At 36.5% G+C, this 23,419-nt stretch overlaps 1 protein-coding gene across 1 annotated transcript in view; it reads left to right on the top strand.

Moving 5' to 3' along the window:
- heatr5a (HEAT repeat containing 5a) overlaps positions 1 to 23,419 on the top strand; it is a 44,546-nt gene that overhangs the window by 8,389 nt on the left and 12,738 nt on the right. Inside the window, exons 6-25 of the mRNA XM_056476562.1 lie at positions 794 to 965; positions 1,206 to 1,363; positions 3,679 to 3,928; positions 4,013 to 4,168; positions 5,251 to 5,501; positions 6,200 to 6,311; positions 7,019 to 7,171; positions 7,349 to 7,448; positions 7,593 to 7,702; positions 8,520 to 8,683; positions 8,807 to 8,970; positions 10,320 to 10,425; positions 10,528 to 10,718; positions 10,797 to 10,956; positions 12,432 to 12,621; positions 12,735 to 12,904; positions 18,782 to 18,926; positions 20,548 to 20,727; positions 21,305 to 21,541; positions 21,700 to 21,878. Of these exons, the coding sequence (XP_056332537.1) occupies positions 794 to 965; positions 1,206 to 1,363; positions 3,679 to 3,928; positions 4,013 to 4,168; positions 5,251 to 5,501; positions 6,200 to 6,311; positions 7,019 to 7,171; positions 7,349 to 7,448; positions 7,593 to 7,702; positions 8,520 to 8,683; positions 8,807 to 8,970; positions 10,320 to 10,425; positions 10,528 to 10,718; positions 10,797 to 10,956; positions 12,432 to 12,621; positions 12,735 to 12,904; positions 18,782 to 18,926; positions 20,548 to 20,727; positions 21,305 to 21,541; positions 21,700 to 21,878 (3,348 nt within the window). The remainder of the gene's footprint in view (positions 1 to 793; positions 966 to 1,205; positions 1,364 to 3,678; positions 3,929 to 4,012; positions 4,169 to 5,250; positions 5,502 to 6,199; positions 6,312 to 7,018; positions 7,172 to 7,348; positions 7,449 to 7,592; positions 7,703 to 8,519; positions 8,684 to 8,806; positions 8,971 to 10,319; positions 10,426 to 10,527; positions 10,719 to 10,796; positions 10,957 to 12,431; positions 12,622 to 12,734; positions 12,905 to 18,781; positions 18,927 to 20,547; positions 20,728 to 21,304; positions 21,542 to 21,699; positions 21,879 to 23,419) is intronic.

Genomic DNA, 23,419 nt, shown 5'->3' with positions numbered 1-23,419 from the left:
ATATGGAGCAATTAAGTGTTAAAGTAAAATTAAAAGTAATTCTCAAATACTTGAAAATGAGTTGATTTAATGACAATAACTTGCAACGGTTACAACTAAATTAGTTACGAAATAACTGTATGAAATGATTAAACATGAAATGATAAAAAAAAACATATGACATAAATTGTACCCAGCTTAAATGTAAAATAAAGTTACCCGAGAGAGAGACAAAGAGAATAGACCCTGAAGAGAACCTGTTAGCAGTAGAGTCAGAGAAGATGGACTACAGAGCAGGAGAGGAGCAGAGCAGGAAAAGAGAGAAAGCAAAGTTTACCACATATTTAGTATTTTTTTTGACCATGTGAGACATAGAAACTGACCAATCAACATGTGACCACATCGTAAAACCACCAAAGTCCACATATTAGGTCCTGATCTAATCAGTATCTGCTTTTGGAGTCAGCATGGACCTTCTTGGTGAGAAAGTCATGTTTTGCCATATAAATAACTGCATATGATAATTTGGCTTCCTACACTTGGATTGAACCACTCAATTCATTTGGATTTTTGAATCGTTTAATAATAATATTAAAAGTTTTAAGTGAACAGAATTTCAGTGGAGAAACCAAAATCTCACAGATTTGATAAAAAAAAAAAAAAATCATTTACTTAAAAAGCACCTGAAAATCAAGTTAGTGAGCATACATTGCAGACAGTTACTTTTGAAAGTCAGAATGCTTATGTCTGTTTCAAGTAAAACTTTGGTTTCTAGTAAATTATTTTATTAAATTATAATTTTTATTTCTGGTAGTGTCTTCTGGAGCTCCAGCGAGAGGCTGTCTTCCTGTGGTCCACAGAGCTGGAGAATGTGGCCACTCTTTGTTTCCGAGCGTTCGAGGGCTCAAACTACGATGTCCGAGTCGGCGTCTCAAAGCTGCTCGGCACTTTATTAGCATCAGCACTGGAGCCCAGACAGGCTATAGGTGGGTGGATTTCATTCAGCAGCATCCTCAGAGGACACTGATCATCTTGTCATGGAGATCATAAAAAATCCAAACCTTCCTCCTCTCCTTTGTTTCCCACATGCTGTTTTTCTTTTTTGCAAATGTAACACTCATCATTCTCTCCCACTCCATTCCATCTGTTCTATCATTTATCTCCTCGCGCTGTCTTTCTTTCTCTCACGCTTCTTTTCTTTTCATTCTTCCTCCCCTGTTCCTCAGCGCCGAGGCCGGGTTCCAAGCGCAGCTCCCTGGAGGAGGTGATGGAGCTGCTGAGCTCTGGTTTCCTGCGGGGTGGAGCCGGCTTCCTGCGGGCCAGTGGAGACATGCTGAAAGGGACCAGCTCAGTCAGCAGAGACGTGCGCGTGGGCATCACACAGGTCGCTCATCCTCTCTGTTTTTGCTTTGAGTCGCAACGTGACTGGATTTATGTCTAGGGAAAAAAAGGGAACATATAAATGTTATATAACATCAGAAAAAATGTAATTCTTTCCTTATTCATGTGCAGAAGTAAAAAAAGAACAAAAAAAAGTGACAAAAATCTGCAATAAAACCTTGAATGAATCGCGATACATTTTTTGAACAGACGGGGCACTGTGTTTATAGGCACAGGCTCGCTTTACCTGCACATCAGCGATGAACAAGAGGTGGGCCAGCAGAGTAAAATGACAGCGGTGAAGTGCGCTAGACAAAACACAAACTGTGTGCAAATACATTTACTTACTTAAACAGAACAACGAATATGATGCACATAAACTGCCAGCACAGTGAAAAACTACTGTCACAGATGTCTATACACACATTATACACAATACAAACTCCACACACACACACTATATGCAAAAAACTATTAATAAGCCAAACCAGGTGGACTGGATGATTTGCTGCTCCGAGTGCTACAAAGATGACACGGTGCATCAGTGTTTTCATAGTGAAAGTGTGGAGATGTTTTTCAGACTGAAAGAGAAAGTTGTTCTGTTACAGAAGGAGGTATTAGATTATTTTTACCCTTTTCAATATGCATATTTTAATAATTTGCTTATTATTGAATATTTAAAAATGTTCAAGATTATTTCTTCTTAAGTGTATCACACTGATACTAATACTAATTAATTATTAATATTAGTTATTCACCTTCATAATCGAGTTCAACTCCTCTCTCTATCCTACTATACAATTAGTAATTTTATAATCAATATTTTATGCCAGTGGTCAGTCCCCTGGATCAGAGGGCCTGTTGACCACCTCTGTACACACTGCTCTCTGAAAGGAAAGGCTTTCCTCTTCATACCAGCCATCTCAGTCCCCAGTGAAAGAGGATTTTCAGCAAGGGACATTGTAAATGTGCAAAGACCTCAGCTTATGCCAGAAAACAGATATGCTGATTTTTTTTCTTTTAATGTCAAATTCCAGCACAGTCACAGCTTTAGTTTGTTTATATTAATGAGTCTTCCTTAGTTTGTATTCTTTTTTTTTAATAGCAAAATAGTTATGGCAGAAAATATATTATTTTGCAAAAAATGTGCAGCCTATAATAAAAGAATGAAAGGGCTCTTCACCTTAAATTTGTTTAAAATAATTTTGTTAAAAAATCATGACTAAATTGTGAATCGTGAGATTAGTATCGTGAGTTGTATCGAATCGTGAGTAAGGTAAATCATTGCATCCCTAGATTTAATAGGTATGCATTTCAATAAAATGTTAATATTTGTTTTATTCCATATTTTAAAAAAAAATATATGATTTAAATAAAAATAATTTCTTCCAGAAATGGAGACTTATTCAAAATATTTTTTTATCATTGCTTTCTTTTCTTATTGTTTTTTTTGCTCAGCTGAGGTTAAAGCATGGGTTTTGTTTCATCTAAAAATGACCATTAACATATGTGAAAACATGGCACTTTTTAGTTGTTTTGAGCTATTTTCATTTTATGCTCTTAATGACAAGATTTTATTTTGAATTTAGAATAATGTCATCAGTAGTCAGTGTTAACATTGTAACAGTGTTTTTTTCTCTAATACATATCTTTTATGAATATGTAAACGTACAATGCACTTTTTAGATACAAGATAAACAGAAAGTACAACGAGAATTATAGCTGAGGGAAAGCAGCAGTTAAGAAAGAGTTTAATCACATTGATGCAAATGAATCTGTTCAATGGGCTATATGCACAGCTAATGTTTTTCAGCCAATGATGAACTTCCGGTGAAAAGTGACTATTTTCAATTTATAATGAAATTACAATACATTCAGTTAAGTAGACTTAGATACTCATTTAGTTGATCAAGCTTGAAAAGAGACGAAAGACCGTTTAAATGCTGACGTCATCATTAGCAGCAGGCTAGCGCAGAAACTTCATTGAAAATGCTGGGGTAAAATTAATATCTATATTTTAAAGACATGGCTCAGAAAAATGTTAACTTGTTTGATCTGATACCCACTTTATTTCGTCTCTCATCCAGGCAGTGAGGAGCGCTACTTTTTTTTTTTTTTTAAGAAATAAGATCTTAAAGGTGGCAATTTTGTATGGGATGACAATTCACTAGAAGCCCTGGGGCTGGCTGACTGAAATTAAAAGTCCATGTGTCTTTCTTTAGTATTTCTTTTTTTTATTTTATATGACATTTTTAATTTTGTATTATCCCTTTTAGTCTATGGTATTAACCTGAATCCCATCTCCTTTCTCTTAAACAGACATGTGTGGTGTTTGTGTCTATTCTGGGTGGTGTGTGGCTTGAGACACACTTTTCCAGCCTTCTTACTCTCCTCATGGATTGGGCATCTCACACGCGGGCCACACAATACCCAGCGGATGCTGTGTCCTGCCGCTGCTGTGTCTCCTTCATACTGCGGGCCACTCTTGGCACTCTGCTAGGGGAAAAGGCCCAAATCGCCGCTGCCAAGGAGATCTGTCAAGTGATCAGCAAACAGAAGAGGGTTGTGGGTACGAAACTAGGCCAATATTTAGGTCTCCTTGGGTTGGATATTGAGTCGTGGTGTGGATTAAATGTGTCCCTTGTTTTTTCAGATGCATCTCTTCATGAAGGGAACATGGAGACACGTGTGAGCCCTGCGGATGTTGCTGCCAGTCAGCATGTGCTGGTGTGTGCCCTGCTGGAGCTGGGCAGTTTGGTACAGAACCTGAGCTCCACTGCTGCTCCGTTGTTGCAGGACACTGGAATAGGTTTGTTATGCATTATTGGTCAACAAATAATCTGACCACCCCATTAAACCTTTTTAAGGCATGTTTATATGCTGTATGGAGTGTTGCATATATTTACCCACCTGCATTAAAAAAAGTAAAATACATGGCAAGGTAAATTAATGGTTAAAATGTGTATTTATTTAACTATTGTACTATTTTAAGCATTAAAAGGTTGCGAGTTAATATAAATAAAAATTATTCAAGAAGTTTATTCAGTTTATTCAGCTTATTCAGTAAACATTGCACTGATCAAAATTACCTTAAAATATTATATTTTTTAAAATTAATTTAATATTAATTATAATTTTATAGTTAAAGGATTTTAGTTGCAAATAAATGCTGATCTTTAAACCAACTGCTCACTAAAGATTTTCCTCACATTAACCATAAACATTTCCACATTTTGTTGACTAAATATATTTAAATGTTTTTTTATTTTACATTGTGACACTGAAAGCTGGACCAATAGCATTCATGAAATAACAATTTCAGCTTTGCCGTCATTGAAATTAATTACATCAAAAAATATATTAAAATACCAAACAGTTATTTTCAATTATTATCATTTAGAAGAGTATTTTACGTAACAGAAAAACAATATTCATTGTACTGGATTTTGCTTCTTTTAATATATTGCTACTCTATTTTCTGTTCAAGCTCAAGGATTTAAAGTTATTTGGATGTATATGAATGGGATATTATGAGTTTAAAATCAAATAAAATCTAGAAAAAAGACCTTAAAAGATAAATATAACACTTATATTCATTCATACGTTATATTCATACGTCGACACGTATTGGCCAATAGGTTTATCGACGGCTGTAATTGTTTTGTCAGTTTAGCTGGTATGGACAACAACCTTTTCCTTACGCTTTGACTGTCTTTTAAAGCATGTTTTAGTAGATGCGTCATATTATAGCCAGGATGAAGGAAGATATCTCAAATAGGTGCAGATATAACACATCCATACAGCTTCAGAATAATCCCAGAAAGAGCTCAGATTGGCATATGTGATTGTGATGACTGCGATTTCAATTACTTTTTTTTTTTTTCCTGCCAGGAATGTTGGACACCGTGATCTCTGTTCTTCTTCACCCCAGTGCATCTGCTCGTCTGGCCTCCGCCTGGTGCCTGCGGTGTGTTGCCGTAGGGATGCCAGCTCAGGTGGCGGTGTTGCTAGAGCGCTGCGCAGAGAGGCTCAATGCCCTGAAGTCATGTCCAGAGGCCGTGGCAGGATACAGTGCTGCCATCGCAGCTCTGCTGGGGGCCGTACAGCTCTCTCCACTAGGAATATCACATTCAAAGGGCAAGGCATGTGTTCTTTGCCTATTCTTAAAACAAACAAAGAGTTTGTTCATGCTTTTTTTTTTTTGGAAAAAGTTTTACATTTTGTTTGTGTCCTGTGCTCAAGAGTTGTTCACACAGAAAGTGTTATGTTGATTCTCTGCTTTGTTCTAAGTGTTTTTATCCTACTGCAATTTCCAATCTGACTCACTATGTATGGACTCCCTTTAGTAGCTTCATAATTACTGAAGTTGAGCTTGTGAAATGCTGTCTGAACATTGAGAAATTAAAAATGAATTAATAGCAAAACTTTTTTTTAAAGTTATTGCATTTCATAAAAAGTTACAAGTTAAAGGCACAGTTCACCCCCCCAAAAAACGTACATTCTTTTAATGTACAGTTGACTCCATCTTGTGCAGTTCCAGACATGTAGGACTAAAATTATTTAACAATTGTGCTAAAAAATATATATTTTGCTGACCGTTGATCATTTTTCTCAACAGTCACACATAAGTAGTAAATTATGAAAATGTTTTCAGGTTTTTTTGGACTGATCTATCTCTCCCCTTGGAATTCAACAGAAAAAAATAATCCACCAATTACTTTGGGTGCATGTTTTTTATTTTCTGTCAGTGGCACTGTAAATGTTGTTAGCATCATTCCAGGCATATTTCCCATACGTGATCAAAACTGATGCATCACTGCTTTCTTTGGACTGGTTTCAGATGGTGATGACTTTGGCTGAAGATCTGCTGCGATCTGCAGCTCAGAACAGCAGAATTTCCATCCAGCGCACTCAAGGAGGCTGGCTACTGCTCAGTGCCCTCTCAACACTAGGTATGAATGTGTAATCTAGGGGTGGAACAGTGCTTGGGGAAAAAAAACAATCCATTCTATTAACTTGCCACAGTTGTAAACTTGGAGTGTTTTGTTATCTGGCTGTAATATGTGTATATCCCACAGTATTTATACTTGTCGGCTGCCACGCTCTTTCATGTCTGTGCCTTTAGTCACTCAATCACTGCAGGGGCATTCCGGCTGCTTGAAGCAGGTTGTTATGGTGTGTTCTGGTCCGGTGGCATCTGTTCTGTCCCATCACAGTTTAACTTTGTTTCTTTATCCAGAGTTTAGAGTGACTGTTTAATACTTAATGTTGCAAACTCCTATAACTCAAGTTTTTTCATTCTAAAGATCTGTTTCTGTGTGTTTCTCTCTCAGCTCCCTTTTTAAATACAATTAGTCGATAACATAAGACAAAAACAACAAAAATTGTCTGAGTAAGAGGAAAATTAAAAGTCTAATGCTAAAATTGAAATTAAGAATGATGAAATTTACATTGCTATAGGGATTTCTTTGTGTGTGCAATGTATGCCGAATCAAACTACAAACAGAACAAGCAGTTTTTGCAAACTGTTCCACCCCTACTGCCTACACGATGTTCAGTAAACACAGGATGTGCCTATACTGTAGCAGAAATTGTGCAAGGAGTTTGTTTACGGCATATAGTCCCTTTATTTTGTTATTTTGTTTATATTTTGTTCAAGGTCCCACTGTAATGGAGCATCACTTGCCTCGATTGCTGTTGCTGTGTAAATGTGCCTTCCCGCTGTCTGTAAAGGATGTGGAGATGGAGCTGCGGCGTGGAGACTCCTTCACCTGGCAGGTGACCTTGGAGGGTCGGGCAGGAGCACTGTGCGGTGAGGGTCTCTATGTTATTTTAGGGGAAAATAAGCTTTTTTTCATACACCAGACAATCTGTTGATATTTTTTTCTTGCCATCACAGTAATAATGAAGATTGTTTGCTATTGATTACATATAGGGATAAATATTCATCATTATATTTAATCCTCATAACTTGTGGTCTTCCCTGTAGCAATGAAGAGTCTGGTGGTTCACTGCAAAGAGCTTCTCACTGATGATGTCATCAGTCGTTTTGTTCCTCTCTTGTCTTGTGCGGTGGCTCTTCTCACTCAGTAAGTAGATTTTGGTTGCTTAAGATAAAAAATGAAGTTTTTGAACACCCATGAAGTTTGGCCTGTTTAAAGTGTGGCAAAATGAAGTCATAATGTTGACAGATAAATATTTGTGACATTTTTGCCTTGGTCCTCTCTTTATAGGCTGCCGTCTATTATTAAATCCTATGGAAATCAGATAAAAAATGCAGCAACGGTCTTTAAATTGAGAGTGTATGAGATCCTCAAATTGCTTCAACCTAAAACCTATGAAGGTAAGCAGATTTTATAATTCTAAACTTGATTGCACTTGTTTGAAAAGTTCATGACCCATGCCTCTCTGTCTAAAATAAGCCATTTCTTGCTTTTCACAAGGTAAAATTTGAGCTTAAATTGCCATAAATTCATTTATTAAACGGATAGTTCACCCAAAATGAAAAATCTGTCATCATTTACTTGCCCTTCACTTGTTCAAACCAATTTGAGTTTATTTCTTCTGTTTAACACAACATAAGATGTTTGGAGAAATGCTGCTTGCTGCTCATTGACCTCTGTAGTATTTTTTTATGTCAATGGGTCCCAGCAGTCTTTTTTTTCTCAAAATAATAAATAATAATAAATAGCTCATAAAGGTTTAAAACTATATAGAGAGAGACTGATTTAATTTTTGGGTGAACTAACCCTTAAGTGTAAAGATTTGTGTTTTGTTAACACAAAATATGATGGTTCCCAAAAACATTCAAAAAACATGAAGACTAAAATAGTTTTTCTTCTTTCTCTTGGTTCAATCTGTTAATAAAGGGAATTAAATAGTTACAGCAGAAATCTCTGAGAAATAAATCTCTTTTAACCATTTTGTTGGACAGTAAAGGGCTTCAAGTCAGTGAGGGTTTGACAGTACGTTTTCTCTGGCCTATGAGTGTTCATTACCCTGGTGTTCTAATACTGTCATTTTAATTATGCTTTGGAATTTTAGAAAGCTGTTTAGGATTCTCATTTTTTAATATCCTGAAATCTCATATAGAAAATGAACATTTTGATTGGCCAAATATGTATGTATTTGTTTATTGTGTTTTGATTGTGTTGGCTCAGTAAGCTTTGGCACAGTTCTGAAGCAGCTGCTGAATGATCTGACCGGGCCAGAAATCACAGCATGTGCTGAGCGGAACCTGCTGCCCTCCCAGTGCTACAGCCAAGACCTGGCTCTGCTGGGTCCCGGACTGCAGGATATGGATCAGCGCTATATAGAAGAGCAGGTCAGACAGCAGTCTAATCATCAGGGAAATAGCCTTGTTAATGTGCAGTCAGTGTCATTGATCTATTCCCTATTCAGTACAACTTTCATGTTTAATCTCAATGTATTTTCTGTCCATGTGAAGCTGCATGGAGGTGGTTCAGGAGGTGGGACGCTAGAATATGACTCATTTACCATCTTTGAGAAAACTCAGGAGGTTCCTACTCCGCTGCCTCCAGCCTCAGCTCTAACTGTGGCTGCTGTCCAGCTCTTTGGAGTGATTTTTCCTCACCTGAGTGTCCAGCAGAGGTATATCCTCCATTATCACAGAGAGATCTGTTTAAAGGTTTACTACACACGAAATTAGAAATTTGGTCATTAATTACTAACTAAGCCTTCATTCATCTCCACTGTCAAAAATAAGATGTATTGTATGAAATCCAAGAGATCATTCATCCTCCATAGGCCACAATGGTCCTGACTTGTTCAGAAGAAACAGTTGAATAAAGTTGCTATTTTAGATATGTGTTTACAAAAGTATTCTCGTAGCTTGAGAACATTTCAGTTATACCTCTGTAGGCTTGTGGTCTGTTTTGAGGAGGATTTTTTGTGTTTCTTTTACTGTGCACATGTAAAGTCAGTAAAGTAATCTGTTTTCCAAAGACCAACATAGGTCTCAGGGGTTTGGAATAACATAATGATGTGTAATTAGTTACACAATTTTCATTTTTAGCTGAACTAATCCTGGTGTGGTCATCCATTTGTATGATGTCAATCTTTGTAAGAGACCTTGTAGTTGAGTTCATTTCAGAGAATCCTAATGTTGCTAAATACTTATAAGTTCATTTAGGGACTTTATTTAGGATATTTATGCTAGCAGTACAGCTTCACTTTCACATGCAAGTGAACAGGTAACACTTGTGAATAATGAAGCTTAAAAGTTGCCAGTTAAATTGGGTATTTACTCAATTATTTCCCTCAACTCTGAAAGTGCATTTTGTTTTCCAAGTGATACATCCCACTTTGTAAATTATGTATGCAGTTTGTTTGTTTTATGATACAGTCACTGGAATGTTGAATGTACTAATGTTAACCAACATTAGTGTTTAAAGTTACTCGGATCGTTCGAAGTAGCTGATATTGTTACTGATAGTGAATCGTTTTGGGAACTGACCCTAATGAGAGCCAGAGGCTTTTGAAGTGCTTTCTTATGCAGCATAGCCAAATTTACATCCAGACATCTGCATGCATTTGCATAATTGGGGGCTGCTCTTGCCGTGTCACATGCATTATTAAACACCAGTGGAAAGGGAAATGATACTGATCATATGGGGCTATCGACCCTTCTTCAGTGCATCTTTTTCCTGCTAACAGCTTGTCTAGAGGATTATTATTATTATTTTATTGTAAAACATGACAACAAATGCAGTCATTTTTACAGTGTTTTCCAAAGGTTTTAATAAATATTTTAGGAGCCATTTTAAAATTTGCTTTATTAAATATTTCCTGTTTTTGCAAATAAATGCTTTTACATAATAATATTCTTGTTTGGAATTTTAGAATTACTATGTTGAGTTAATAATGAAAATAAAATGTTAAAGTGGTCATATGTCTATGTTCTTTTCTTATTTTTTATTTTATTTTTAATTTTATTTAAGGGCTCAGGTCCTGGAGCAGTTTTGTGAATTTGTGCGACAGCTCAAAGGAGCTCGGCAGCAGACAGTCCAAATGCACGTAACTGCTGCTTTCTTTTGCACTTTGAAGGTAGGAGGCATTTTAACCATTTTAGCCATCTTTAACCAGTGCATTCATGCCATATAACGCCTCTTTGTTTCTCTTTCCCCTTCTTCCTGCTGTGCTTTGTAGAGTTTGGCATCAAGTCGGAGGGAATTGGGGCCAGAGGAGGTCCAAAGACCAGCACTGTCTCTCCTGTTGGGGGCGCTGGAAGGCTCAAACCCTCTACTGCGCTGCATGGCTGCGGAGGGTTTAGCAAGGCTGGTGCAAGTTCTTAATGACCCCGGCTTCACAGTTTCCCTCACTCTCATGAGCTTTGACAAGTGAGTGGATTACAAAGTCACTTTATTAAGCAAACAACTGAATGTGGATTGTCTGAACTGAATGTAAATGTATTCCAGACTGAAGACAGCAAGGGATGCCATCACACGCACAGGCCATGCCTTGGCCCTCGGGACGGTTTACCGTTATCTGGGTGGGATTAGCACCCCTCAGTACCTCAGTGCCTGTGTTGGGGTTCTTTTTACCCTGTCCCAGGACAATACCTCACCGGAAGTACAGGTACTTCGATAATACATATATAAATACAGGAAGTCTAATTATCCAAATGCTAAAACTACAACTACATGTTTACAGTGCTCAGCATAATTGAGTACACCCCATTTTGAAAATTAATATTTGTATCCGTTTCTCAGTGAATATAGGCAATGTATTTTGGTGCATTTAAACAAAACAGATTTATTAAACAGATATATTTATTAAAATAATATTTTACTCACCAAACATATTTAGAAATGGAAAGATAATACAATTAGATTAGATTAGATTAGATTCAACTTTATTGTCATTACACATATACAAGTACAAGGCAACGAAATGCAGTTTAGGTCTAATCAGCAGTGCAATAGCAGCAAGTGCAGCATACAGGTATAAGTTATAAAGTGCAGTTATAGAAAAACTATGGTAATATTTACAGATAGATGTACAATACACATTATATACAGGTTGTATTAGCTATGAACAGAGATTTACAATAAATGAATATATGTACAGGTTGCTATTAGTAATCAGAAGTGTGCAGATAAACATAATTACAAATGTATATGTACAGTGGGTGTGTACATAATTAGAAATGTCCATGTGCAGTGGGTATGTACAGTTCAAATAAGTGAATCAGTGCAATGTAGTGCAAATTTAAATGTGCAAATGCTAAACAGTATAGTGATTGTGAGGAATATAAGTTAGAGGAGTGTGGGGTGTATTGGGGGGGCAAAAGAGTCAGTGAGGGAAAGAGTTCAAAAGGGAGACAGCTCTGGGGAAAAAGCCGTTCCTCAGTCTGCTGGAATATTAAATTCAAGCAAAATATAGCAAAAAAAATTACAACCTACAAAATTTCAATTACTTTTTTTCAATTTTTTTGCTTCTCTTTTTTTAAATTTGTATTTAATATTTTTCTAACATATAAATTTGGGTGTACTAGTTTTTGGACCGTTACCTTAAGTTATTTTGTTAGATAAGCTCGAGATTTGGCTTCAGTACTGACTAATCTAATGTATATGCACAAATCTAATATTGTATGGCTTCCTATTAAAAATCTGAATTTAAAAGATAGATTTGTGAGGGGTGTACTTGTATATGCAGACCACTGTAAATGTTCTAGAATAGGCTAAACTTGCTTAAATATGATTAAAATGCTAGAATTTTGTTTCAAACATTATAAAAGTGCCAAAATAAGGTTAAACATGCTAGCACTTCATAAAACATTAAAATGCTTGTTTGTTTGTTGATAAATGTTAAACAAGACATACAATTAGAACTATTTTTGTATTGGCAAACTTTTTTTGTATATCAACTAAGTCTTAATATTTTCTGACACTTCGGTGTGAATGAGAAGCATATGCTAGAGGCTAGAATGAACAGAGAATGTTTTGACGCATAGCAGTTTTTCAAATATACTCTGATTAATGTATATGCAGAGTAAATGGAGGTACCTGGAAGTTCATGCATTAATCTTTCAGTGAACTGCATGTGTGCAGATGTGGGCTCTTCATGCTCTGTCCACTGTGGTGGATCTAGCAGGTCCTCTGTACCACAGTCACCTGGAGGCCAGCTTCACTCTGGTGCTGCGTTTGCTCCTCTCTACCCCACACACACATGTGGAGGTACAGCAAAGCCTGGGCCGCTGTCTTAACGCTCTCATCACCTCTGTGGGGCCGGATCTGCAAGGTGCACATCACACACTTATTTACCCATAAACAAACTCAAACACTTTGTCATCAAGCAGGTGAGACCTTTACACACTCTTATCTCTCTGTGTGTTTCCTGTAAACTATCTCCAGGTGAGGGTGCAGGTGTGTGTGCGGTGAGGACCTCGTGTTTGGTGGGCTGTGCTGTGATGCAGGATAGCCAGGACTGTTTAGTCCAGGCTCAGGCCATCTCTTGCCTCCAGCAGCTGCACATGTTTGCGCCACGCTTCGTCAATCTGTCCAGCCTGGTGCCAAGTCTCTGTGTATGTGATCAATGCACTGAACACGCACAGCCATACACAACAACACACATTAGACTTAACAGATCTGATACCACAAAAACAGTCAATTTTATAGGGTTGTTGGGCTATAATGTTGTTTTTTCCTGCTCCAGCAGATTTGTTTAGGTAAGCAGAAAAGTAGTTTTCAAAGAGTATAAATAGGCTTTTTTAAATATTATTATATTTGTTTTGAGGTAAAACTAGAACTAAATTATAAATGATTATAACTAATAATTTAAATATAAAAACATAACCAATAAATGAATATATAATAATTAACTGATTTGATCTGTAGGATCAGCCAGTTAGTGATATGGTTTGTGATAGTGATAGATTCCTCTGATATCAACTACTAATAGCTAATAAATGTATTAATACAGAGTTCTGTCTTGAAACTCTATTAGTAGGGATGCTCCGATCAGGATTTTCGCAGTCAATTCAGAGTACTGATTCTGATGCTTCAAGCTTTATAATGTGTTAAGTACATTTCCCTCTAAGTGTGATACTTTAGTGGAGATTTCTCCTTATTTAAAAGAATAAATTAAGGATGTTTCATATAATCCCTTAAACATGTCTCTTATAACCATTTAGTGTGGACATGTCCTGGCCAGAAGCAGCTTTACAGAAAATAATATAACACTGATATAAAAAATGGTTCCTCTGCTTGTAAACTCATAAACGAACCCCTACGATTGGTTCATGAGATTGGCGAGTATCGATCGAGTCATTAAATGTGATTATTGGCCAATTGATCAAAGCATCTTTATCTATTGGGCTTGCATGCTGATTAATTCAATCTGCTTTGGATGACATTATCAACTCTTGCTGCAGGTGATTGTTTGTTGTCAGTTTAGCAGCCTATGAGCTTACTCCTCATTATTTTAAACATCTCATTGTCATTTTCTTGAATTATATTTATATCTAATTAGTCTATATGTTATATATTATTATATAATATAATCAGCCATTAATACTTTTGATTAAAAAATGTCATAAGTCATCGGTAGGCCCACGCGGAATCTGCGCCCACAGAAATCTGCAGATCTCTAGCCCATCATTGAGTCTATTTATTTACTTGTGTAAATTGATGTTTATTCAGTTTTTAAATTAATTTCAGTAATATTATTGACTAATATGAAAGTGTTCGGCGACCCGGTGGCGCAGTAGGTAGTGCTATCACCTCGCAGCAAGAAGGTCGCTGGTTCGAGCCTCGGCTGGGTCAGTTGGCATTTCTGTGTGGAGTTTGCATGTTCTCCTCGTGTTCGCCTGGGTTTCCTCCAGGTGCTCTGGTTACCCCCACAAGTCCAAAGACATGCGGTTCAGGTAAATTGGGTAAGCTAAAATTATCTGTAGTGTATATGTGTAAATGAGTGAATGGCTGTTTCCCAGTGATGGGTTGCAGCTGGAAGGGCATCCGCTGCGTAAAACATGTGCTGGATAAATTGGTGGTTTAATTCCACTGTGGCGACCCCAGATTAATAAAGGGACTAAGCCGAAAGGAAAATGAATGAATGAATGAATGAGTGAATGAAAGTGTTCATTTGATTTATTTACAATACTGTTTGTAATGAAATATTTTTTGTCTTTTAGTAGAATATGTGATATGATAGACTTGCTTTGTTTCCCAAATAAGTGAATCTAGATGAATCTACATTGTAAATATTAAATAGAGGTTAAAATGTATTCTTTTTTATTTCATATATTATATTTTAGTTTGGATACTTCCAAAATAATTTCGCATAAATCCACAGGTTTTTAATCAAATTCTCTGCAGAAATAGCAAAAATGTCCGCATATTTTGTCTGGTCCTAGTCATCGGTGATCAATGACTGACATGTTCCAGACTAACCATTTAAAAGGATTTTTTTCACTTGAAATAAAATAAACATTATTTATTATTTGATATTTATTACAAACCAATAACTTTTTAACTAAATCTGGAGAAAATGAAGGAACTCTATTGTGTATTTATTTAAAGTAATTTTAAAACGTAAAAACCCCTCATCAAAATGACAAACTTTGACTAAAATGAAAAAAGGATTAATGTAATGTAATAAAAAAAGCAATATTCCCTCAGTGAAACTAAAATAGTGGCTTACAAAACAAATTCACATTTGTTTTGTATAAAATACACCTTACTTTTCCGATAGGAGTGGACATGCCTGTTTTAACTTAAATGTATTGAGACTTCCAGTCTTGTTTACTTTCTTTCATTTGAATAACTAGACAGCCAATCTTTATGTTGATCAGCATTTTTTAAATGTATTAAAACATGTTGTTTTGTAGAGCAAACTATTTTATTACCTTTTTGATTACACTAGTTATTTACCTATAGTGACTGTTGAATCGTTAATAACGCTTTCACAATAAAGTATTGTCAAATACCTTGGATCGAATGCAAATGTAAGAGGTGAGTGCATGCAGGCTTTGGGTTTCCCTCATTTGTAGTGACCGTGCTGTTTTCTGTTCTCTCGTACAGGAGATCTTGTTGGATTATTCTGTGTTGGTAGGTTTTGCCTGCCTCTCTGTGGTCAGGCCACTTTATACCCTTTCTTTTGTTTGCACTTCATCTCTCCCTCTCTCAATCTATAATTATGCTCTGTTGTCCTCTTCTCATTTTCCCCCAGTGTGAAACTAACTCAGGCAGGATCTGGTTTTGAGCATGAGCACACAGTGTCACTGCCTCTAACTGCAGGGTTAATGCCAAGGGTTAGATTTGCTTGACTTGGTTCTTTCTCTATTGACTTCTTACACTGACCGCCCACACAGTGCACATGACATTCACATCCACAGCTGAGGCCTTATGCCAATTCCCACTATTAGCTTTATTACTTGGAGTGCTTCAGTCCCTCACACACACATACATTTAGACAGTATTAGACCGTAATCGAGAAAAACACGCTTTGTTCTTCATGGTCTATTTTTAGGTGGTTTGATTTATAGTCCTATTCTTCGCAAACAGCTCGCTTGTCACAACAGTTAAAACTCAAAACAAGCCTTGACAGTAGCCCTGTTGTCCCTTTCTCCTATCCCTTTGTCCTTTTCTACACTAAAATAACATTTCCGTGGGATCGTTTTGACATACCAGGACTAACCTTGATGTGGCCGCAGGTGTCTAAACAGTTTTTCACCCTTGTTTCTGTATTATGTTGTTTGAAATGTGATGAAGTGATCATCACATTTAAAGTGTGCTCTAATTCACTCACTTGTCTGATTTATTATGTGTGCATAACATATATTATAGGGGTGCGTCATATGATCTCTTCCTCACTCATATGAACTGGCTCTCACAGTAAATTCACTGCTATTCATTAGTGTGACCATACTAATGTTTTTAGCATAGCTCAACCAGAAAAGAAAATTTGCTGTTAATTTAAAATCTCTAGGGCTATTCAAAAACGTAGGTGACTTTTTTTTTGTCCTGCAGTAGAATATTTTAAGCTTAAAATGTGGTCCTTGGTGATTCATATCATGCAATTTTAAAGATAACCACGATCAGTCAAATAACATACACTGGCAAAACAAGCATAAAACCCATGGATGATGCATGAAGGTGTTGTAAAGCAAAATAACAGGTCTGTTCAAAAAACGGACCTTATTTACAGTATTATTGCCTGTTATCCACAGCCTCAGGCAAATCATCCAGAATGACATCTCATTCACCAAGAAATCCTTTTTAATGCGTCTTGATGAAATGGACTGAAATGGTTTGAGTCTGCACAGATCTACATGTTACTTAATCAAAACAGTTGTAGAAATGCTCTACACTCACTTTTACTTCTTAGTCCAATTGAGACTTTAAGAGCCCCTATTATGCATTATAACAGATCATTTTTGGTTTTGGGGGTCTCCAACAACAGGCTGATTTGCATGCAAGGTCAAAAACACTTTCATTGATTTGTAATATGCATTTATTTTTACCTAATTACCCTAATGACTCCCATATGATTTGTTCAGTAATAAATTTGTTCCCAAACCCATACTTAGCGCAATGCTAATCTGCGCCGATTGGTCCAATGACCCAGTCTATTGCGATTGGTTGACTGCGTTCAGCGTGAGACGGGGAGAAATGCCCACCACGGCTTATCAACAATTTTGAAGTTGTTAGAGTGTATGTGTGAGCCCAATGCAGGAGTGCATTAAAGCCATGCAGTTAAACAGCAATATATTGCTATATGCTTAACCATAAGTAAAAACAGTGACACACATTCAGTATTAATCCACACAGTGGAGCTGAACTGTTTTGAAATTTGAAGCTGAACTATTTTGAAACTTGACCGCCACACATGTTTAGGAACAGCTTATTGTGGCCATAGCAACAACAAACAGCAGAAGATCGTGAGCTCACAAGCGCATTTAAATCCGTGAAGCGGCACACGTCACATTTTTAACTAGGTTTTAGACACGATATGAGAATATAAAGAGTTAACCAGATACAGTACAAGCCGTGTGAAATGGATACAAGTAACTAAATACATAATTTGCAAGCTAGAGAAGACAAGGAGGCAACCATTTTAATCACACTTAAGTTACTTCCACTTGTGAAATGGAGGAAGGAACTGATCCATGAATTGTGTACTGTAAAGTTCCTGTCAAGCTTTGACAAAGTCCCACACATCAATAGTCTTTTCTGATCCTTCCTTTAACAAACAGCTGATAAATCTCCCATTGTAAGCATGTAGATTGCTGAAGCACTTGTCAGAAACATGACAGAAAAACAGCACAAGGCTGAGGCTTTAATGCTGAGGTATTTTTGCAAAAATAAACTTCAACAATAACACTAACTTTCCCTCACATCATTCAACCGGGATCTGCTAAAGTGTTTGTTGTCTTTTGTCTACAGTGTTTGTGGACAGGCCCGAGTGTTTCAATTTTCCCGCGTCTGCGTGCAACAAATGGACGGGGCTTAAGTTCCACATCGACGTCACGCCAACACGGCTAAAGATTCATTACCCCGTCGATTAATTTGAACCATTCTGAGTCGACTCTTTTATAGATGAATCAATAGTTTTAAACATGGTGCACTTTCAGATTTAAATTAGCTAAATATTTTACTTTACTTAGAGCTGTGTTACACACTACATGGAAGGTCATTTTCAAAAACCTGTAATAGGGGCTCTTTAACTGAGAAATTGGCACCAAAGAACTGATGAGCCAGTGACTTATTCAATGTCCAAAAGTTCCCAAAACCCAAAAGATTCTGTTCTTGATTACTCGCCCTCATGTTGTTCTAATCCCCTGAAACCTTCGTTCTTTTTAGGAACATACTAATTATTTTACAGTCCTATCATCCTCCATATTCTCCACAGACTTCCAGAAAAGGAAACAAAAACTGTTAAAACAAGACTTCAATCGGTCAACTGTAATCATACGAAGCTCCAAGAACACTTTTGTGCACCAAAAACATCTCTGTATGCCATTGTCTTCCATATTATATCAGGGAGCATGTTTACTTTGCTTAATATGATGCTTCTGTGTTACGCTGCTGACTTTAATGGCACAATATTGTACTGGCCACAGTAAATGCACATTCTGATGATCTGACACGAAAAAGAGGATCTAGGTGAATAAAGTCATAGTTACATGGTCTTTTTTTTTTGGCTCACAATTTTTTTGAGGGTAACCACTGAGGTCACATGGAATGTTTTGAAAATGTTTTTGGTTTCTTTTCTACACTTTAAATGACTTTGGATCGCTGTCTATGGAAGATATCAAAACAAATCTTCTGTTTGCAGAAGAAAAAAAAAGTCACCTACACCTATTGAAGAAGTTGACACCAAATGTGAATTTTTGGCTAAAATATCCCATTAAAATCTATCATATTCAGTCCCCAAATATGCTGTTTTGGTGTATGTGCAGATAAACCTGTGCAGCTCATACCTGTCTCTGCGGCGAGCGGTTGTGGCCTGTTTAAGACAGCTGGCTCAGAGAGAGGCAGTGGAGGTATCGGAGCACGCAGTGGCTCTGGTTAAAGAGCTTCCCCGCAGAGACAACACACAGCTGGGTGAGTCAGCATCACCCACACTGCACAGCATCTCTTATCGCAGCTTATTTTACTCTACTCTGCATTTTAAGGGTGAGTTTGACCGCAGCAAACAAGCCATGGGTTATTTTTGGACCTGGAATTTTGTTTTGAACCTTGGCAGCAAATATGATTTAGTCATCAAAATACACTGCTGTTTGATGTTTTTGTGTCAATAAAAAGAAAAGTTTTATCAGAAAGGTAGCATTAAACTAATAAACTAAATAGTATCTTAAATGCTATTCTTAAACTTTTTGAAACATTAGTGAATGTTGAATGATAAAATAATATATTTGGTTTCTACAAACATGCTTTGAATAATGTTTTTTTTTTTTTTTTAAAGATACAATTTTTGTCCCACAAAAAAATCATGTGACATGAAAGACTAGTATTAACTATCCTTCTAAATCTATGAGAATAGAGATCCAAACCACGGCTTTAATAGCAATAATAAAATATTATATTATTAATTATGTATACATTTATTATAATTATTATAATATAATAATAAATAGAGAAAATATATAATTAAAAAAACTTTCAGAAAATGTTTATTTTCCTGCTGATGAACAATAAAAACATTGAGAGCCTATCACAATCCATCCTGCTTCAAAAAACCATCAACACACAAACAAGGATTTAAAGAGGCAGACAAAACGGCAGCATGTGCTTATAATACACAGCATAATTTTATGTTGGTGATGATAATGTAATGTGTATTTATATAGCGCATTTATCATGCATGGCCATACACCCAAAGCGATTTCACAATCATGAGGGGGGTTCTTCACTTCACCACCAGTGTGCAGCATCCACTTAAATGATGCGACAGCAGCTACAGGACAATGGCGCCAGTGCACTCACTACACATCAGCTATTGGTGGAGTGGAGAAACAGTGATAGAACCAATTCAGTGAATGAGTAAGGGCCGAAGGAGGGTATTTTGCCAGGACACCGGGGTTACACTCCCACTCTTTACGAGAAGTGCCATGAGTTTTTTAATGCCCACAGAGCGTCAGGACCTTGGTTAACTTCTCATCCAAAAGACGGCGCTCACTGACAGTATAGTGTCCCCTTCACTTTATTGGGACATTAGGACTCACACAGACCGCAGTTTGAGTGCCTTCCTGCTGGCCTCACTTACGCCACTTCAATGGTTGTTATAATTATCTTTGTAGTTATTTTTATGACTTTTCAAATTCAATTTTGCTATCAGGAATAAAAGACATCTTACATTATATTTAAATTAGTGTTACTGTATTTTCAAAAGTTTCTTTTTACAGAAAGGACAAGCGCATTTATAATTAGATAACCATAATTAGTTAAGATGTATATCTCAAGTCAGCTTTACTTCTATAGCACATTTCACAATGTAGATTGTCAAAACTACTTTACAAAAATGAGCAGAAAAAGAAGAATAAAAGCCATAATGTTTTAGGTTATTAAACCTATTCAGCATCAGGCAGAGTAATGGTATTGTTCTAGTCAGATTAAAACAGATTCAGTTTAGTTTAATGCGAATGTCACTGTTGAATGATGATACACTTGAACAGCAGCTCCTAAGGGTGTACTGCATGTGAAATAATCACTGTCTGTCCTGCAGATGTCACTATTAAGGAGGTGGGCTTGGAGGGAGCTTTGTTCAGTCTGCTGGACAGGGAGTCGGACCCCCGCCTGTGCAGAGACATTCAGGAAACACTGGTCCACATGATGAGTTCAGCTGCGGAGAGTAAGCTGGCCCACTGGCTGAAGCTCTGCAAAGATGTGCTCTCCGCTTCTGCAGGTGAAAGAAACATCTGTGTTGCTTCCCGTATAAATATTGATATTATATTGTAAAATATAATGTAATATATATCAAAAATATACATTTACATTTATAGTCTTGTAAATATACAGTAGGACACATTTCAGATTTTTTTATTACTCTATAATTATTGTATTGTATAAATACTGTGTAATTATTGTTAATTATCTAATGATAGATAGATAGATAGATAGATAGATAGATAGATAGATAGATAGATAGATAGATAGATAGATAGATAGATAGATAGATAGATAGATAGATAGATAGATAGATAGATAGATGGATGGATGGATGGATAGATAGATGGATAGATAGATAGATAGATAGATAGATGGATAGATAGATTGATTGATTGATTGATTGATTATCAATTTGCAATTTACATTCTATAAATGTACAATGTGCTTTGTAAATTTTCAGTGTACATGTTTCAATATGCAAATATACTTTTTTGCCAAACATTTCCACAAACCCCAAGCATATGGCCCCAGGCCATAGATGTTTGTTTTAGTGTGAATTTAGTTTATTTTATTTTTTTTTAATCATTCTTTAGACTCCGCTGCAGCCGCCTCTGTAGAAACCCAGCAGGAGGAGGATGGAGATCGATATGATGACTCCTCTGCATTCCACGCAAAATCTGAGTCCAGCGGGCCCTTCAATAACCTGCGCTGGTCCACTCGTGTGTTTTCTATGGAGTGTGTGTGTCGCATAATAGCACAGTGTGAGAACAGAGACTCGGCTCACTTTAACATGGTACTCGCTCAAGAGCAGCGTTTACATGAGTCCACAGGTTAGACCATTCATAGTTTTCTTTATTCTCTGTTACTCCATAACCTTTGATACCTTTTCTGATGTGTTCAGTGAATCACAGAATCTTAGCGCCACCTTCTGGGGTGATGTATATATTTTTGTTAAGACTGTTAAAACTAGCAACCCGTTGTTTGACAGATTTCCTGGTTCTTCACTTGGCGGATCTGATCCGCATGGCATTTATGGCATCCACAGACCACAGTGACCAGCTCCGACTGGCTGGTTTGCAAACGCTACTGGTCATTATCCGTAAATTCTCTAATGTGCCAGAGCCTGAGTTCCCTGGGCATGTCATTCTGGAGCAGTATCAAGCCAACGTGAGTCTTAAAATCATCTTTTCAATCATCTAGTGATGAAAGTGAAAAACAATGATAATCTTAGAGAAATTTCCTAAATATTAGTAAATAATTTTTATAACAAAGGAACAGACCCTAATACCATAACAAGATGCAATATGATAAGATTCCAGTGACAAGCAATCTGGTTATCCACACCAAAAGCGACACAACAGGATCATTTAAATACCACAGACCTTCAGAAGGTTAGAATAGAATGGAACAACCTGTCCCAACAAAATTGACAGGTTTAATAAATATTAAACCTCATTAACAATATTAAAAGCATACAGTATGCAGAATGACTGATGTTGGTTTGCACAATTCTAATGTTTGTGTTTAAATTGTAAGTTTGCTAGTTATTTTATCTGAGATAAATTCCTGCTGCTGCTTTCAGTATGGCAATATGTCATATATATTATATTAAAACCTATACTGTTAACAATTAACACTGAATAAATGATATAATCTACAACTGAGGTGATCATTGTCATATTAGTTTATGCTGTTCAGCTACTATGTGGCAGAAATAGAAACCATATCTAAAATAGGATTTTTTTTTGCATGGCCTCCGTGGATGGTTAGGACAAAAACTTTTTGTAACATGGAAAGTATACCTTTGTTCACATGCAGCAGTGTTGTGTGTTGTTAGGACTGCATTGTAAAGACAACGTAGCTTTTTTTGGCCAAACTTATTGTATACATTTTTGGTTTTCAACTGAAGGAAAAAATTAATGCAAATATTAACTGAAATTCCAACTTTAATGCATTTAGATGAGGAAAAGTAGCAGATTTTTGTGTATAGTCATCATTTTATGAAAAAAAAAACAACATTTTATTATGTATTATTTAAAGGGATAGTTCTTTCAAAATCACAATTTATGAAACATTTATGAGTTTCTTTTGAGCACAAAAGAAGATATTTTGAAGAATGTTAAAAATCAGTAGCCATTGGCTTCTATAGTAGGAAAAAAATACTTTGGAAGTCCGTGGCTGGTTTCCAATATTTTTCAAAATATCTTCTCTTGTTTTCAATAGTTAACAAACTCAAACCTGTTTGGAATAAGTGAAGGGTTAGTAAATGATGACAGAATTTTTATTGGTGCGTGAAATGTCACTTTAAGGGCTTAAAAAGATTTCTCAAAAGAATGAGTCTAATATTTATAAAGTCTAGATTGCTAAACTAGAGGTGGAGGATTTTTTTTTTTCATTTGTACTGTATGTTCAGAGGTGTACAGTAAAGCTCTTTGCTGTTATTCTTAGACACTTGGGAAATACATGAGCACGTCCGTCAGTCTCTTGTTACTGAGCGCGTGTGCATGTGTTTGCACGTGTGTGAGGGCCCCTATCACTTACACTAAATTAGGTTATCTGTAGGCTTAGCAGGGGGCCCTAGTATCTAATAGTGACGTGAAACATCTTGTGTTGTGTGCTTGAAAGTTCTAAGCTAATGTTGAATAAGCTTAACCAGATGAGTTTGGTTATAACACATCACATGTGAGTAACGTGTATGTATATGTTTA

Source organism: Danio aesculapii, chromosome 17 (genome assembly GCF_903798145.1).
Source record: "Danio aesculapii chromosome 17, fDanAes4.1, whole genome shotgun sequence".
In the NCBI taxonomy this organism is placed as follows: domain Eukaryota; kingdom Metazoa; phylum Chordata; class Actinopteri; order Cypriniformes; family Danionidae; genus Danio; species Danio aesculapii.
This window is presented reverse-complemented; position numbering and strand designations above follow the sequence as displayed.